General features: G+C 40.2%; 4 protein-coding genes across 4 annotated transcripts; 2 read left to right on the top strand and 2 right to left on the bottom strand.

Moving 5' to 3' along the window:
* Window positions 1–542: 542 nt before the first annotated feature.
* MELLADRAFT_103439 (uncharacterized protein) lies at window positions 543–2,727 on the bottom strand (the record flags this gene model as incomplete). The annotated part of the gene is made up of 4 exons (XM_007406321.1): window positions 543–716; window positions 1,643–1,909; window positions 1,954–2,157; window positions 2,599–2,727. The coding sequence occupies 4 exons, from the start codon at window positions 2,725–2,727 to the stop codon at window positions 543–545; spliced, it is 774 nt and encodes a 257-aa protein (XP_007406383.1).
* Window positions 2,728–4,932: 2,205 nt separating this feature from the next.
* MELLADRAFT_60511 (uncharacterized protein) lies at window positions 4,933–5,849 on the top strand (the record flags this gene model as incomplete). Its single annotated transcript, XM_007406603.1, has 4 exons — window positions 4,933–5,301; window positions 5,370–5,519; window positions 5,543–5,550; window positions 5,627–5,849. The coding sequence occupies 4 exons, from the start codon at window positions 4,933–4,935 to the stop codon at window positions 5,847–5,849; spliced, it is 750 nt and encodes a 249-aa protein (XP_007406665.1).
* A 1,255-nt stretch (window positions 5,850–7,104) lies between these two features.
* MELLADRAFT_94423 (uncharacterized protein) lies at window positions 7,105–11,195 on the top strand (the record flags this gene model as incomplete). The annotated part of the gene is made up of 10 exons (XM_007406604.1): window positions 7,105–7,131; window positions 7,196–7,316; window positions 7,392–7,457; window positions 7,536–7,852; window positions 7,928–8,090; window positions 8,171–8,357; window positions 8,428–9,317; window positions 9,404–10,168; window positions 10,248–10,451; window positions 10,537–11,195. 10 exons carry the CDS (start codon window positions 7,105–7,107, stop codon window positions 11,193–11,195), a joined length of 3,399 nt encoding a protein of 1,132 aa, XP_007406666.1.
* Window positions 11,196–12,375: 1,180 nt separating this feature from the next.
* Window positions 12,376–13,839, bottom strand: MELLADRAFT_103436 (uncharacterized protein; the record flags this gene model as incomplete). The annotated part of the gene is made up of 1 exon (XM_007406320.1): window positions 12,376–13,839. One exon carries the CDS (start codon window positions 13,837–13,839, stop codon window positions 12,376–12,378), a length of 1,464 nt encoding a protein of 487 aa, XP_007406382.1.
* Window positions 13,840–16,466: the final 2,627 nt, after the last annotated feature.

Genomic DNA, 16,466 nt, shown 5'->3' with positions numbered 1-16,466 from the left:
CTCTTTATCAATGATCTCCAAACTGAATTCAATTCAACTCTGATTTTTAAAGCGTACCCCGGATTTTTTATTATACACATTCGATTCACACAACCGACCGTGGTTCCCTTGCAAAATCAACTCAAGAGCCAAGACTGAGTTCTCTACAGTCTCATTAACCTTTGCATCCTTGCCATCGTGCTCGTCTCCCATCGTCGGTGCTCCTCGTAACGGGGTGTTTCTTGTTGAATGTACAGACTCCACTCTTTCAAAATAGGGGACGCCATGTTGAAAATTATGCGGGGTGAGGCGGGGTTGACCTGTAGATGTCAACTGTACAATTGATTTTGAAATTGTGGGGTCAGACTTTAGTTTCCCCATACTATTTTTACATATTTTGAGTTTTGACTTTCTTCTTCGATCGCTTGTGGGGTGAGAGATTTATTCAAGCGCTAAGATGGTCAGATGATTGGGGAAGTTGAGATGGGCACCACACCAGCCCATCGTTAAGCTATCATCGAAGGGGTTTGGTTTCGGATGTTTCTTTGTCCAATCTGACTCTTTCAACTTTCCTCTATGACTCTTATGACTCTCATGTTCAATTCATCATCCCTTGCTCCGTCCGCTTCGTCCTGCACTGCACCCCCTGATCTACCAAGAATCCTCGCTTTATCCTTCCATCCACTCTGGGTTTTCGTGATCAAATAGCTAGAAGTTGTGTCTCTTCTATAGACAACCTACATACATACAAATCAGGTGAGCCTCGGGAAGCGCTCCCGGTTGTTATGTACTTAGAAATAGACGTACTTAATACTTATCGACACAGCTTGCGAGATTCCACGGTGGAGGACCAACTTACATCCCAATACTGAAATCTACTGTAGTGCTACTTTTGTTGCTCCTGAAAAAAATCCACACAAGGAGTCCTTGATCCGCGGTATGTTGGTCCATCTAAAATCTTGTATATCATAAGTTTGATCCACTTTGTAGATCCCTAACTCGTTCACGGTTTAACGGACTGTGGACTTTCCTCTACTTTCCTTCTTTGATCACACTTGTTGATCAGTAGCAGCAGATAAACACAAAGATGGCTAAGAGCTTGCTTACCAGGCTTTTAACTAGGATGATGTGAAATGTAAAAAGTGACTTCACATTTGAAATCTGATGAACATCGCGTGTTTCTTCATTCTATCCCCGCCGTCGTGTGTTTCCTATCTCCCAACAGCTCCCAACTCTTTCTGTGCACATATCTTGGCAATCATAAGCAAACAATAGGAGTTAATCTTATTGGCTGGTTAATTTCTTGGAGACGTTCGTCACTAATCTTATACTTGGGTTATGTTAACTTCTCATGGTCGAGGTCGTTCTTGGTCAGTTCAGGAAGGGACCAAACCATCACTCAAACTCTTCTATTTATGTTTGTGCTTGATTCTATTTCCGTTATCATCAAACTACATACTTTATGCCAAATTCACCGGTGATCAGATTGCATCCCATCACATACCCATTTTATGTAAGGGTACCACAAAGGAAGAGCTATAGAATGATATCTATAACTATAAATCATCAGCCCTTGTAGATTTGATAAAGAGAACAGCCTAGATGCATGAGAGAGATCACAAGAAGACACAAGATTCGTTTCTGTTTGTTTACGCTTACTTACAGCTGCAGTGGTTGGCGGTTGATTGCGTTTCCGTTGGATCAAAGTTGGAGTTTTTGTAAATGCTGCTTTAAGTTTAACTCGCATTGCATCCGAGATTAAAGTTGGGGATGGTCCCTTGACTTTCAACTCTGCCACTCGCGATTTTTTTGGGATTCGGTATTTTTCATATGTATCGTTTTGCTTTGTACGAGTTTTTTTAAACCCATGAGTGAAGCCCATGATTCTAAAGATGAATTTCTTAATCACAATCATGGAACTATATTTTGCCTATTCAGACCCTATGTCTCTTCAACCACTGTGTGCGGACTTACGGTTGGTTCTGCAAATCGGATCAGATTTGGGTGTAGAGATCCGCCCTTACGTGAATTGAATCCCTCACCTTCCTTGGGCACTGGGGGCATTGAACGATTCAAATGAGCAGGAAAACTGCCTACTTGCGTGGGGTACAAGAATTCTCCTGCGGTTGAAGACCCAGGACGATCGTGTGGATTTTGGATCGCGTCTAAAGAGACTGCCTTTGTTGGTCCAGCTCTCAAATAGATTGGTCATTAAACGTTTTGTAGAACAAAATGCCGTGCCCAGAGCGATTGGTACTTGTTGAGTAATTATCTACAAGGTCTTTTTGCCTTCTATCATGGTTATGATACTTCAGGGACAAGGATTATACAACGCAATAGTGTTTTATCTGGTGCCACGGCAAGGAATTATTATTCCACGTACAACCCGTGTCAATGATTTTAAACTCTTTGCCCATCACTACCTTTGCGCTCGTCTCAGCTTGGCTTCAATCCATCAATTCTTTTTTATGTATCCATGGACTTCAAATAATAGCAACTTGTTTCTCTCAACAATCCCGTTTATCAACATCTTCATGAAGGCAATCTCAACTCATTACATCGATCAACTACACCTTCTGATATAAAAGCTAAGGACGTCGTCACAGTGGAGCAACTTACGAACATCTTGAAATACATGCTCGATTCATCATTTTCTTTTCTAGGTGTCCATGCACTCACAATGATAGCAACCAATCTTTCACATCTATCCCGGTTATCAACGTTTTTCTCAAGATAATCTCGACACATAACATTTTCCAACTACCATATTTGAAAGCTAACTCCATCGTCATAGTCCAGGGTACTCAACACCTGATGAACTCCCTAAAGATATACCCTTGATGATTCGAGAAAGTACCAAGGAAGAGAAGAGATCATGATTAGCAATTTCGACAACACGAGCTTTAGGTAATTATTCCCCCCAGGGTGTTGCGAGGTCCAAAGACAAGATACACCAAAAGCAAATAGCGACCGCCGACATGAAAATCTTTTGTACATCGCTCTGAGGAAGTCGGGAACCGTACGTGTGGCACCTATAGCAATGGATGAACACTACCACCACAAAACGGGAAGAGATTCGGGTTCTAACAGTTACAAAGGGCATAAATCTTGGAATGATACTCAAACAAGGATGCTAGGCGTTTTATGAAGATAAAGAAGTATTGAAGTAAGGACGTACACAAGGTCCGAAATTGTCGACTAATATTCTCATAGGGGCAAGGCGTTATTCGTATACATCGGAACGTTCACAAGCACCAAGGGAAGAAATTCAGCCAAGGGACCGAGGAACTTACAAATCACTGGGTGCGTGACATCTCACAGGAAGACAAAATGTAACATAAATTTTCCTCTAAAGGATATCAACGTGATAATTTGAGGCACGAATGTCATTCGAAGTCGAGTAAGTCGCAAATCATACGTCGGGCTCTTGGATCAACTGGTGAAAGCTGCATCAGAAGACAGGCAGAAAGCGGGTTACATCAATAATTTCCGGAAGTAAACAAGTTTTATGACGAAAAGGTACGTTGGCAAGGGGAACAAAGTCATCCAACCAATAATCGCAAAGTAACAAAAGTAACCAGGCATTATGGATTATTGAATGCGGAATATTTTGTTGAACTATACAAAGACTTCGCGACAACACGGGTGGGCACAGGTGGATATCTCACAGGACGCCAAAAGCTAACAATAATCATACCCGGAAGAATACCAAGGTAATAGCACAAGAGTAGGGTCAATCGAAAAGGTGATGTTATGAAATCATATGGAGCATACATCACGGTTTGTCAAGGAAAGCAACGTTATCAGGCTGTACAAAGTTGTAAGTCTTTTACTTATATTCAAAGTAACGGGGCACCATGGTTATACACGATTTCAAGTGGATCATTGTCGATCATGATCAACAACACAAGAATATGGTAAGATGAATAAGACACGTAGTGACTTCTCAGACAATATTCAAGAATTGTCACTTTGCTCCATAGCATAACAGATGATATTCTGAGGGTAGGTTTAGTAACATTGGCGGTTTCCAAATGGACTGGATTATTAGGAAAGCTTGACTGTGGCTGATGAGTAGTATAAGTTGATTAACATCACAGGAGCTTGGCGTCGCTAGTAGAGGGTCATCTCAAGCAACATGCTCTTACACAAGGGTATTGACATCACAAGTGCAGATAAAACTTCGCATTAGAACATACAGCAAAGCATTCACAAAAATCAGATTTAGTTTCAGGGTGACCCTTTTTCAACAGGGACGTGAATAGTCAAATTGATAGATTGACCAGAAGTCTCTGAATGTCAGGTTTTCAGGATGAATGCGGCCGGATTGTCAAATTACTCTGGGCAAAAGTTGAGTAAATGGCCAGCGCGCGGCGCGGTCAGCATCAGAATATGAGGGAATCCAAGGATGAAGGAAACAAAAGTTACGGCAGCGGCGAATGGATTCATGAGCTTTCACGAACCTGATCAGGATCAATTATCTGAATACTTGTTTAGGTTGAATCCACGCCGAGTTGGTTTATCGCTTCAAGATCCTTGAGGAAATGAAATTATCATCATAATTACACTGATTTGACTGGAGTAATGAAAAAACGGTCGAGGGGGGAGAATATAATCGAGATTCATCCAGTCAACTTGTCAATTTTGTCAGAATGAGGGGAGAAGTAATATCCTGAATTAACAAGAAAAGCCGTTGGAAATGTACCTCAGTCGTATCGTGTAGCTGGTCTTATTGTGTGATTGTAGATTATCAAGAGATGGAAGATGACTTTGCTGAGGTATAAGAACCAATCGTTGGCTCCTTCGACCCTCAAATCATTCTTCCCATCTCCATAATCTTTCTATTGACAATTGGACATTTCTTGAATACAAATCTTGAATACAAATCACCTCCTCACTTCTCAATCTAAAAGCTCTTCTTACTTCCTCGGAAATAATACCTCATCGTCAATCATGTTGTCACTCAGCAAGATCAACAACTTGGTCAACTACGCACTTTACTACGCTAATGTCATCAACGCCATCATAGCTTTATTTGGCGTAGATGCCACAGTCACTTTCAACTATCGCCTTTCTCCACAGTTTTGGTGTCTTTTGGTCACCATTGTCTTCCTAGCATTACGATTCCAACAAGAAACCGTCATCAACATCTCCAAGTACCGCATACTTGGATTGGTCTCGCTTTCTTGTTTTGGTACGATCTCGCCTTCGGTGCCTCAAATGATCACAGGCTGTTGTTGGGTTGGACAAAAGCTCGGACTGGTTTCGAGTTCAGCTCCTGAAGCCCGTCCTGAGATTGATGATTTACCCGAGTGCTCAGAGGTTAGTAGGATACTTTTCAAAATTCTCCCTGATTTATCATCAGATACTGATTCCTTTTCTTCATTTAGACACAACCTCTCGCTCTCAGCCTCAATAAAGTCTTATATGGCAGTATGGGCACTACACCTCTTACACCTTGTGAAGTAATCCTCGAATGTGATCCTGAAGAAACTATCGGATTCATTCCTTTTGACGATGAAGTTGATATTGAGATTGTGGTATGCTAAAAATGACACCCAAGATGAATCGGTAAGTTACTAAATTCTTTGTTATCACCGGAATTTTTGCTTTGCTGGGTGCTAACCATAACTTGCTTTCTTCGCAGTTGGATCATTCTTCTTGGTGCCCGTTCACCTGAGCGCGTTACTCAAAAAATACCCAATGAAGCTCCCCCACTCGGATCGAGCTCTCTGCGTACTACTTCACCCTGGGTCTATTCGTCCCAGTGGCCTTACTCACCACTATCGCTCCAAATTCTCTTCAGCTGTTCTATGAACCTTTGCGCTGGCAAGAAAATCTCTCCAACAATTAAAATTTCCCCCGTTTAGGACTCTCTCAAAATCGACAATGAACATTCAAGTTCAGGCGAAAACTTTTACTACATCAGATTCATAACCTCACATCATCTTGTTCTCAAAATATCCCCAAATTGCGACCTACTCATTACTTGCGAAGCGGATAGATCTATCCAAAAAACCTGATCATCTCTACATCAGCCTCCGAAAATATCAAGTCTACCACATCTCGAACTCAGATTTGCAACATCACCACCATTTTTCCTTTCACATCTTGTTTGAAGACTCACAATTTGAAGCAGTCCACACCGTGATTCACAAAATTAAAAGTATCACTCCTCAAGTTTTGGCACACCTTGGATAGTTTTTCTCGATTTTTATCTATCATCTTATCTCAGTACTTCTTCCTGTCTATGGGCGGTTCTCAAGATTTCTCCAGCTTCATTTTCAATTTGATTTTCTATCTTTCGATTCTTCTTCAGTCTCTCTGGTTTTTCATGGTCATATGTCATCTGTATTAGTCAATTTTCTCTGTGGTTGTTTTTGAGATGGATCAATTTGGGTTTCTGCGTTTCTTTACTTTTCCTCTTCTCTCAATTTCTTCAATATCTTCTCGTGGTTTTTTTCTTTTATCAATTTTGTTTCACTTAGTACTATTCTGTTCTTGGGTTTTGGCTCCTGAATATCTGTTATTGTACATTCCTCGCCGGGTGTATTCATTGTTGGGTTCTGAGTTGTTTTTTTTATCTGGTTCTGCATTTTTTATTATCTCACTTGGGTTTTGTAATTGTTTTGATGAAAAAAATTGGTTAAAAATGATATTTTATCTCTCTGACATAGATATATGACCTCTGCGCCATGAATTTCCACAGTGAGGTCCACAAACTACTGGTGCTTGACTGGGTTGAATGTTGGACAAGATACCATGATAAACCGATAAATCCATCATGCAAGCTTTTCTAAGAAATAAGATGTGACACATCGAAACATGGTTCATTCCAAATTCCAATGAGAAAAGTGAATTGGTTGTGATCATATGTGGGGTCGACTGAGGCTTGAGCTGACTGGGAGGGTGAAGTGTGTTGAATATTAATGTAGTTTATCAAACTGTATTGTTATTACTCGCTTCCATCTGTGATCTTGGATCTGTGAACTTCTTGACCACTTCACTTGTTTCAGCTCAACCGGTCAACTTCAACTTCAACTTCAATCCTCAACTTCTCAACCCCAACAAACTACAGTTCAGTCTCATCCTATCACGAAAGAATCTTAATTGTTTCAATGCAATATGTCATCTATCATCCATCGAACTCAGGTAAGGAAACTCACACTGTCTACATATGAAACTGAAATACTGACTCTTCACTATCTTTCCTTAGCCCAAACCTCAGTTATATGCTCGTTATCTGGATACTGTCAGATCTGCAGCTCTCTGGGATCACAAAGCACCAATCACCATCAAAGGTCAACTTATCACCGCATCATCTGACTCGCAAGAATGTATGACATCACATCTTTCATGATCATGCTACGCTCATTTGAACTACTGGTCACTTACAAACTGTTGATTTGTAGCTAGTGGAGCGCTTCTCTGGTCCGAACTCATTCGCAAGTTCCTCAAGCATAACCCTGAACGACCACGTCAGTCGAAACTAAACCCTCAATTTTGAATTCCACAATTCCTGGCTGAACTTATCTCGAACATTTCTCGTTCTACAGTCACAGCCGAATCTGCAACTATCGACCAAGCCCTGAGAGCTAAACTGACAGCCTCTTCTCAAAAAATTGACTATGATCATGATCGATATCATCTCGTCGATCAACCTGAAGTACACTTCTTCGACATATTCTTCTGGCTTTCAGATCTGATACTTACATGTGTCTCCTGGCAGATCGGTCGTGTAGCATTGGCCCCGCTGATCCTAGATCAAGATAAAGATAAAATTCTCGAGATGGTCAACAAATTGAAGACCTCCATTGAGAGTCATACTTCTAATTCGACTCAAGCGCCCTCCAGAACATTATCCGATATTAATGTGAGGCTTGTTTCATAATTCTCAAGCTTCTAGACAAAAATCTTATAAATGTGATCGATCATTTAAAAACTTCAGTCTGCAAAGATCATTGTGGGATTTTCTCAATACACAATCGGTGATTTTACACAGTCGATCACTATACTTGAAGAATGTAATTATGATCTGCCAAAACCTGATCTGACCATTCATACTGAGAAGTACGATATAGTATTACAAGTACTGGCTCATACTGTTCTTGGTGAATCTCATATCCTCACTTTACGTAAAAGACCTTCGCTGGAAACTGATCTATTTATCCGATCTCTGGCCCCGATCTAGCACTCTCTTATGAATCAAGTGAAGCAGCCTTTGCTACCACTTTGGATTCGTACAAAAAAGCTGCTTCGACTTATGGAAGATGTCTTAGCCATCTGGCTATCACAGCTGGGAACGAAGGTAATGAAGAGATGCATTCGTGGGCTGAAGTAGGACTCTATAGATATGCTCTCATCAGTCGAAAGGCTTCGTGAGTTTTTTTCGTCTTAAACTTTTTTTCAAACAAAATATCTAATTCTCGCGGTTGGGATTGATTTCAGGGATGATCAAATTACTTTAGAGGCTCATCGACTCTATCATTCTTATTCTCGCTATTGGCCTAATTCGTTCCGATATGGAAAGAGATGTGTGTTCTATAAGTCGTACCTGAGGATACTTATTGATTCACGGAAATCGGGAAAGTGGACACCTGCGATCATGGCTTCAGTCTCAAACTTTGCGTCTTCGAATATGACTTTATCGAGTGAGATAGGATCCATACAAAACAAAACTTACTGGCAAGCTTGGCGAACCGAGGTATTTGGGGTTCAACGCGCTTATGAACATGTACTCAAACTGAGTGGCAGTTTTCCCAAGTCCGGGGCTATCAATCAACCTGTCCTGGAGTTTTGTGATTTGCTCTTTGAAGCTTGGAGGGTGGACGGTTGTGAAAGCGAAGAAGCGAAACATATCATTGAGATGCTCTATCGTGCTACTCGTCAAACATTTCATTCACATAAGATCTTGAGATATCTCGTACGGCTCTTGAGCGCTCAACATGCTTTTGAAGAAGCCAGTCAAGCTCTAGATCTCTATGTACAACTCTTCACCAAGGCTAAAGAGATCGAATCACCCAAAGGTTCTCCTGATCCGACTCATCTGGATCCTGGAGTAGGATCACCAACCGACGCAATCGAACCGAATGATCAAAATGGCAACTCGATGGAAGCATCTGATCATGACTCGGATGAAGATTTCATTGAAACTCTTGTCTTTGGTTGCAGACTTTGGATTAAGTTTTTGTCTGATCCCGAAAAGGCTTTTAAACTGATCACACGCGCATCAGAATTGATTGAAGCCAATAAGGCAAAATCACGTGCTATTGATGTATCACTGGAGGCCCAGGTGGAGCGATTTTTAGGCCTCGCTGCCGGAGCGCAAGCTCAAATTGGTGAGTATTCATTATTTTCCGCTCATCATTTTTCTATCATTATGTCACAACTAGAGCTATATCTGATCAACTTCAACCTATCTTAGCGGACAGCGAGACGCGACCGGAGTTGCACGCAACTTATTTGAAACACTTGATTCGGGCAGCTGAATTGGACCCCAACTCATATGAGAATCTTTATCATCTTGCCTTTGCTCAAGCTGAATTGAGAGACATTGAATCAGCACTCGTATCAGCAAGAAAGGCAGTGGATATCAACTCGAACAAGAAGATTGGTTGGCATTTACTTGGTTTACTTACTAGTGCATCTAAAGAACCTCGATTGGCTTTAGATATCATTGATATTGGGTTGAATGATGAAGGTGATGATGGATCGGAAAACGGAAGTGGCACGAGAACTCCGAAGAGGAGTGATGTGAGTGGCACACCGATTCTTGGAACGCTCACGCCTCCGATCAATACAGAATCTCCATCTGATATTGGAGGAACCAGTAATGGAATTCCATCACCTGAGGGTAATGCTTATTCAAGTACTAATGGCAGTCCTGCCCATGGAGTATCTGAATCGAATTCTGATGCACTAAGTACACCGCGTCGAGATACGTTCTTGAATGTACCAAGTCATACGAAATCAAGCAGTCGGACAAGTCCGATTAGTACAGGTAGTCCAGCTCTAGAACAACATCCAAACGCATTGAATGATGATCGTCTTGAAGAGTTAGAAGCCATGATGCAGTTAAGGATTACGAAGAATGTGATACTAGAGTCTATGGATGGTCCTGAGGTTGCTTTGACTGATCAACAAGCTTTATTCTCATACTTTGCTCAGATCGCTCCTCAACTTAGAAGAGGTAAGACTTCACGTTTTCTAACTACTGACTAGATGTATACTAAAGAAGATCTACATTTGAGTTTGCTTCGCTTTTTCAGGCTCTTCCCAACAAATGTCGCCTTATGGCATTGCCTCAAAATCAGGAATGGCCTCAAATGCTTCTGTGATAACTGCCGCTGATCGGTCTGAAGCAGCGAATGTGGGTGATCATCTTGGATCACGTTCGAGATCAACTATCATCAGAAGAAAATTGATTGGAAAAAAGGGAAGTACTGATACCAGTACTACTCCGGCTGGCTCACGTAAGACACAGAGGGATTCTTTCTTTTGATGTTGGGGTATCTGACTGACGCTTCTTTGCTATACGGTATAATCTTGGGATCAAAGCTAATAAGCCAGTAAGCCGGGCTATATCCTTATCACTCCGACATCCTCGACACGGGTCAAATTCAGTAAGCGAGAAACGTAGCGTCATGGCCTCTAAAACATCCCTATTGAAATCCGAGTCTGGAAATGTAGCCTTGAATGAAAATCAAGATCAATCCGGGAACGAGCTAATTGAAGGAAAAGTTTCAAAAGCAGATAAATTATTGCAGTCACTCTGGTTGATGTCAGCAGCTACGTTTAGAAGATGGGGTAAGATGGATGAATGTCTCGGAGCGATCCAAGAAGCCGAAAGTTTAGATAGTGATGAAGCAGATGTATGGGTACAATATGCACTTTATAAATTATCAATAAGTGATTTAAACAGTGCGATTGAATCATTAAGTAAAGCTTTATCATTTACAGATGATCATATTAGTGCAATAGTTCATATTTCTAGAATTTTAAAAGAAGAAGGATCGCTAGAAGTTTCAGAAGGATTATTGGAAACTTTGACGATCTCGAATGGTTGGGATGTACCGGAAGCTTGGTTTCTTTTGTCTGAGATCTATTCTCTTACCGATCGGAAGAAAAGATCAAGAGATTCTTTGATTTATGCTTTAAATTTAGAACAAACTAAACCTATAAGACCTCTTCGTTTTGCTTTACCTAGATGTTTATGAAACCTTGTTGTTGTGTTTATAATTGAATTATTTATTTTTGATGATCATCGTGATAGAGAAGCATTTGTTAATTTATTCTGTTACGTTTTGGTTGGATCACACTTTATCATTGATTTCATTAGACAATCATTTGTTTTCGTTTTATTTTTTTTCTCATCCATTTAAATAAGTCATAGCATTCTTTGTTTTTTGTTTTTCATCTTTTGTTTTTTTGTATATTGTTTACTTGACTTTTTTTTATCTCAGACTCTACCAGATTCTTTGTTATCTTCTAACCTTTCTTTTTTTCTTTTAATATGACTTTTTCGATCATTTGCATTTATTGAAGTATGTGTGGATTGAGGGATTATGAGTGAACGCTTTCTTAGTATGATGAATTCAATTCTATCAGAGCAATTGATCAGCCTTTGCGTTGAGAATAATCTCATCTAGATCATACGAGATTTGTGGTAGATTGCAATGTACTTGATTCAATGGATTCTTTCAATTCTATTATGTTTGTTCTATCAGGTCTACACCAGTAACGAAGCTTTTTTCTTCAAAAAATGAGGATATTTGAACTGCAAGGCCCTAGGGAACCCAATGTAACAACAAGGTATAGCGCGACATGACTGATGTTGAGAAATTGAGAAATTGAGAAATTGACGACTGACTGATGGGAGGACGTGGCTCATGCTGGCTCTCAGCGATGATGAGAGTAAGAAGTAGAGTTCAAGTTTGTATTTCAAACATGCTTATTGATGAGATTCTGGCAAGATTAGACAACCCATGGTTAACATCACGTTAGTATATGTGGCAATATATCTGGGAAGGTTTCAGCTGGTCTTATAATAAATTTAAACTTGTGTATATTTAGTTCGGGATGTCTAACAAAGATAATGTTGGTGTCATGATGCGACAAAGAAACGGAAAACAACTAGGAATTAACTTGAATAACATTCTTTCCCAAGTAGTGATTATGATGAAGAAATACATTTTTTAGGATAGCAATGGTCGCTTTTGAGTGAATAAGGAATTTCGATTTTTGTTGGAGTTTGAATCACTGTTGTAGAAGTGCGACAAAGAAAAGATGGTAAACGTTTTGTTCTACTACACATTCAATAACATTGGTTGCAAAAAAACTTCATACTTACAGATAGTTCCTTGAGGTCGTTCGGCTTGCAGAAGACCAGCTTTGAGTTTAACTCCAAATATTAGGAACCCATCCGGTCACTTTCGTCCTCTGACGTAACAACACCGAAGCTCTTTCATTTACATAGTTCACATCTAGATTGCCATAAATATCTTGGAAAAATCTCTTCAAAGCGGCATACGTAGTAATACGAGCTACATCTCCTCCACTACCTACTGGTAAAATGTCTTTCAGGGCTTTGATATCTACAGCACCTTGACGGAAATCGATAATCCCAGAGAGTAGACCGGCTGGCTTGTTGAAAACATGAGAACTAACGGTCTTATAAGCTCTTGCATATTTCTCTGCGATATCATAAGGAATTCCATTGAGAAGTAATTGCATATGAACTAAAACTCGAAACTCTTTATTTAAATCAAGCTGTTCACCATTCTGATTGTTCAAAAAGATCTTGATTTTTGCAATCTCACCATGTTGAGGTCCAATCAATTTGAGTTTCTCATCAAAGTCAGGATAATCAGTTTTTAATTTAGATGCTTTATTCGCTCCGGTAACTTCATGTAGTGCTTCAGCTATCGCTCCGCGAGATTGGATTTTGTTACCTTCAATGTTTTCTTCAATATCATTGTGAGCGGCAAAGTGATCGAGGACAGTTAAGATTTCACTTCTAACATTATTGAGTTCTTCTGGTGACATAGAATCCTTGACTTTACGCTCCAAGATGCTACCGACTCGAGTGATGGTTTCCCAAGGCATGTTTGTAGTTTGCCAAGCTTTCATGTTATCTTCGGTCCACCAAGGTCGATGATCTAAGTTTGCGATTGCAAGGTTGAAATCCAGGACTTGTTGCTGATCAGGAGCTAATGAAGCCACTTTGTTGGTTCGGTACCACTCGAGCACCTGAGCCGTTTCCAACTTCGCTTGCTTTTCATCCCAGCCCAACTCAGAGGGTAAGGCTTTTAAAACATCAAATGATTGTCCTGTCAAAGGCTTTACTTCTTTGTTGTCGATTCCTAAGGCTTCTCCAAATCGGATCATTACATCAGGTAAAAGGTCTTTGCTCGACCATTCTTTTGAATAGATTTGTAAACCCGTCTTGCTGTCGATGTGGTTGTCGGAGGATGAGACCTCAGAGGAGGATTTTTGTGGATCAGATGTATCATCTCGAAGCTGACGTTCTATAGTTTCTGCGTTAATTTTGTCTGCGGCCGGGGATTCTACAGGAACATGTCCTCCATTGATGTAAGTGAATACACGAGGGCGTCTTTTGACTGAGCCTTTGTAGGAAACGACCCCATCAGCACTAAAGATTGAATCGAAGGATTCTAAGCTTGTTTCCTTTTTTATCTGAGCAAGCTGATCAAGCTGATCAACAGCGTCTACCGCTCGCCTATGAATAGAGCGGCTAAGATGAGATTGAGGAGATGACTCAATACCATTAGTGGGAAAGGAGAGAACTGATGTAAAAGAATATCTAAAAGCTAGAGCAATGAGTGCAAGTTGTAAACGCATGATGTAGAATGAGTGTATAAAAAATTATTTATAGAATATTGATTGATTAAGGAAGGAAGGAAGGAAAGTATGGATTTTGTTGATTACAGCTCTAGAAAAGTCACTTTAGATGTCTAGCCAGATGAGTTTTTATGTATTGAGGAATATCGCAAAAAGGCCTGCGTTCTTATAGCCTGCGGACTTCATAACCATCGATGTCCTCACCGAAGCCTGTTCAATGACCATATGCAATCTCATCTTTAGATCGAAAACGATGTTAGGATCAGTTTCAAGCAAGTTGACATGAGTCATGATATGTTACAAGGGTCGTAAGCCTGGATTATCATCACACTTTCCTTTAGTCGCCGGGATAGTGTCACTCTAACAGAGAGTGCCTCAGCCGAGACACGCGCACAGGCGGCCTAAACTCGATGGTGAGTGTGCGGTAAAACCCTGAGAGCACAAATCGCATGTCCCAGAAGAAGTTATGAGAAGCACCTCAAGTGAGTCCATTGGCTGGTTTCCTTCTTCATCTACTGCTCAAAGCTACTTCAGACATCGTGTAAGCTGAGAGTGGGGTTAATATTCCGTGCAGGATATCATCAAGCTTGAGTGAAAATAGCGGCGAATTTAAATATCTAACCACGAGCCATCCGGGTGATCGACCATTGATGGAGAAAGGTTTCAGCTGCACATTTATCGACATGTCACCCGGTTATTTTGGACTCAGAGTCCCAAGGATACTGGACGCTCTTGAGGTACATAACACGAAGAGAGTTTGATTTGTTTCAGAACACGATCTTCCGAAACCAAAGTTAATTCTTCAAGTCTGATACATATCATCTGGTATCCTGATTCCTGATAGCCAAATTAGAGTCAAACTTACTACGGGCATTAGGAGTAAGCTTCTAGATACGAGAATAGGATACGGCATAGGTTACAGGTGCCAAGGTAGCCACGACGAACGATGTGTAAGCCATCGCGTCGCGTGTGATTTGCACTGCTGTGCTCTTCACCATCTCCAAATTATTAAATCCCTCATTACCGCTTACATTGAGGATGCTCTTTACCAGTCTTTACACTCTGGATAATCATGTATATATTGTGGATGATTTCGAACTTCGGTTCTTCCCACTTTTAGTTTTCACTCTCAAAGGAAATCAAAAAGATACTTCTCCTAATAAGTGTTCTCACAATAAGGACCAGGCATAATTTTCATGCTTTGTTACTATTCAGAGGAGGTTTTGACTTTGGGATCAGCGCAAAAGCTCATTAGGGTATGAGAGACAAACCCCTAGGTGTCACTTGCTTCTCTATCTAATCCAATGCTCACCAATTGAGATGTTTTGAATAACAGTGCGTTTAAATTACACGTTTATTCCAACGGGTTGGATTCTTGTATCTTCAAGATGATTTATGATTGATGTCATAGCCTATTTACCACCCCTCTGTCCATCTTTCTTATCTTTCAAATCCATCCTATTCTCACTATCACTCTCACAAACGTTTCCAGTCAAGTCTTTGCTATTTGTGATTTTTATCTTCCCACCTGCGCCACCCATTGTGTTTGGTTTTGTGTTTTTACTTTAGTTGGTATAATTATCATTGGTATTCCTTTTAGCTTTTTTAGCAGTTTTTATTTCTGGTTTTTTACATGATTATGATTATTATTTTATTTTATCTATCATTTTTCTTTAAGAAATTATTAAATTATTACACCACGAACCCCCTCTAACGGGTCCTCAGCCGGGGTCGAGTCACGGTTGAGGACCAGGTTTTTCTTTGGTGGTGACCATCGTTGGCCACACGTGGCCGTTTTACGGTGTTGTAACCCGTGTTTTGCAAGACTGGTGATTCAACCAGTTGTCACTTGCTCGAAACTGGTTGAGGCCATCAACCATCATTGGTCGCAAGGACATGAATGCCTCGATTTATTGACTCAATAAATTTTGTCACTTTGTAATTGTTTAATGAAACACAAACAGAATATAATATTGCAGATGACTTCGTGTTAATTGCTATAATTGAGTCGACTCAAATACATAAAAATCCACATTGAGATTAATGAGAAATCAAAATAAGAGTTGACAATGATATACAAAAAAAAAGACGAGGGAAAAGACTTATGTACAAATGAGCCATTGATAAGAGATAAAATAAGAGATAAAATAAGAGTTAAGAGAGATCAAAGAAGAGTTAAAATAAGAGTTAAAATAAGAAATCAAAGAAGAAATGAAAACATAGACCGAAGTAGTCTGTATGTCATAGAACCATGCATCAAACCTAGACTTCGTGTACATGCAACACCTCGTCTGCTGACTGTTCCGTACCAAAAGTTTGATTCAAATACTCGATTTCTTCTTGAATTTGTGTCTCAGTTGGCATAGAGAAGTCAGTAGATTCCTTCAATTGGGCAAAATTCTTGGTACCATCGATTCGATTGATGTCATTTTGGTCACATAACGTAAAAAACCTGTGAAATTCCCCCAGTAAGTATTTGGAAGGTGGTAGTATTTCAAGGAGATAGTATCACTTACGCGTGACGGTATCGTGTGGATTTAGTGCGTAAGTGTTCCAATTGTTCATCGATGACATCCCACAACGATCGGGAGCCATACTTAAAATTCTTTGTATTACGGTTTAACCCC

This window comes from Melampsora larici-populina, assembly GCF_000204055.1.
Source record: "Melampsora larici-populina 98AG31 unplaced genomic scaffold MELLAscaffold_6, whole genome shotgun sequence".
Lineage (NCBI taxonomy): Eukaryota > Fungi > Basidiomycota > Pucciniomycetes > Pucciniales > Melampsoraceae > Melampsora > Melampsora laricis-populina.
The sequence above is the reverse complement of the archived record's forward strand: the minus strand, read 5'-3'. Positions and strand labels throughout refer to the sequence as shown.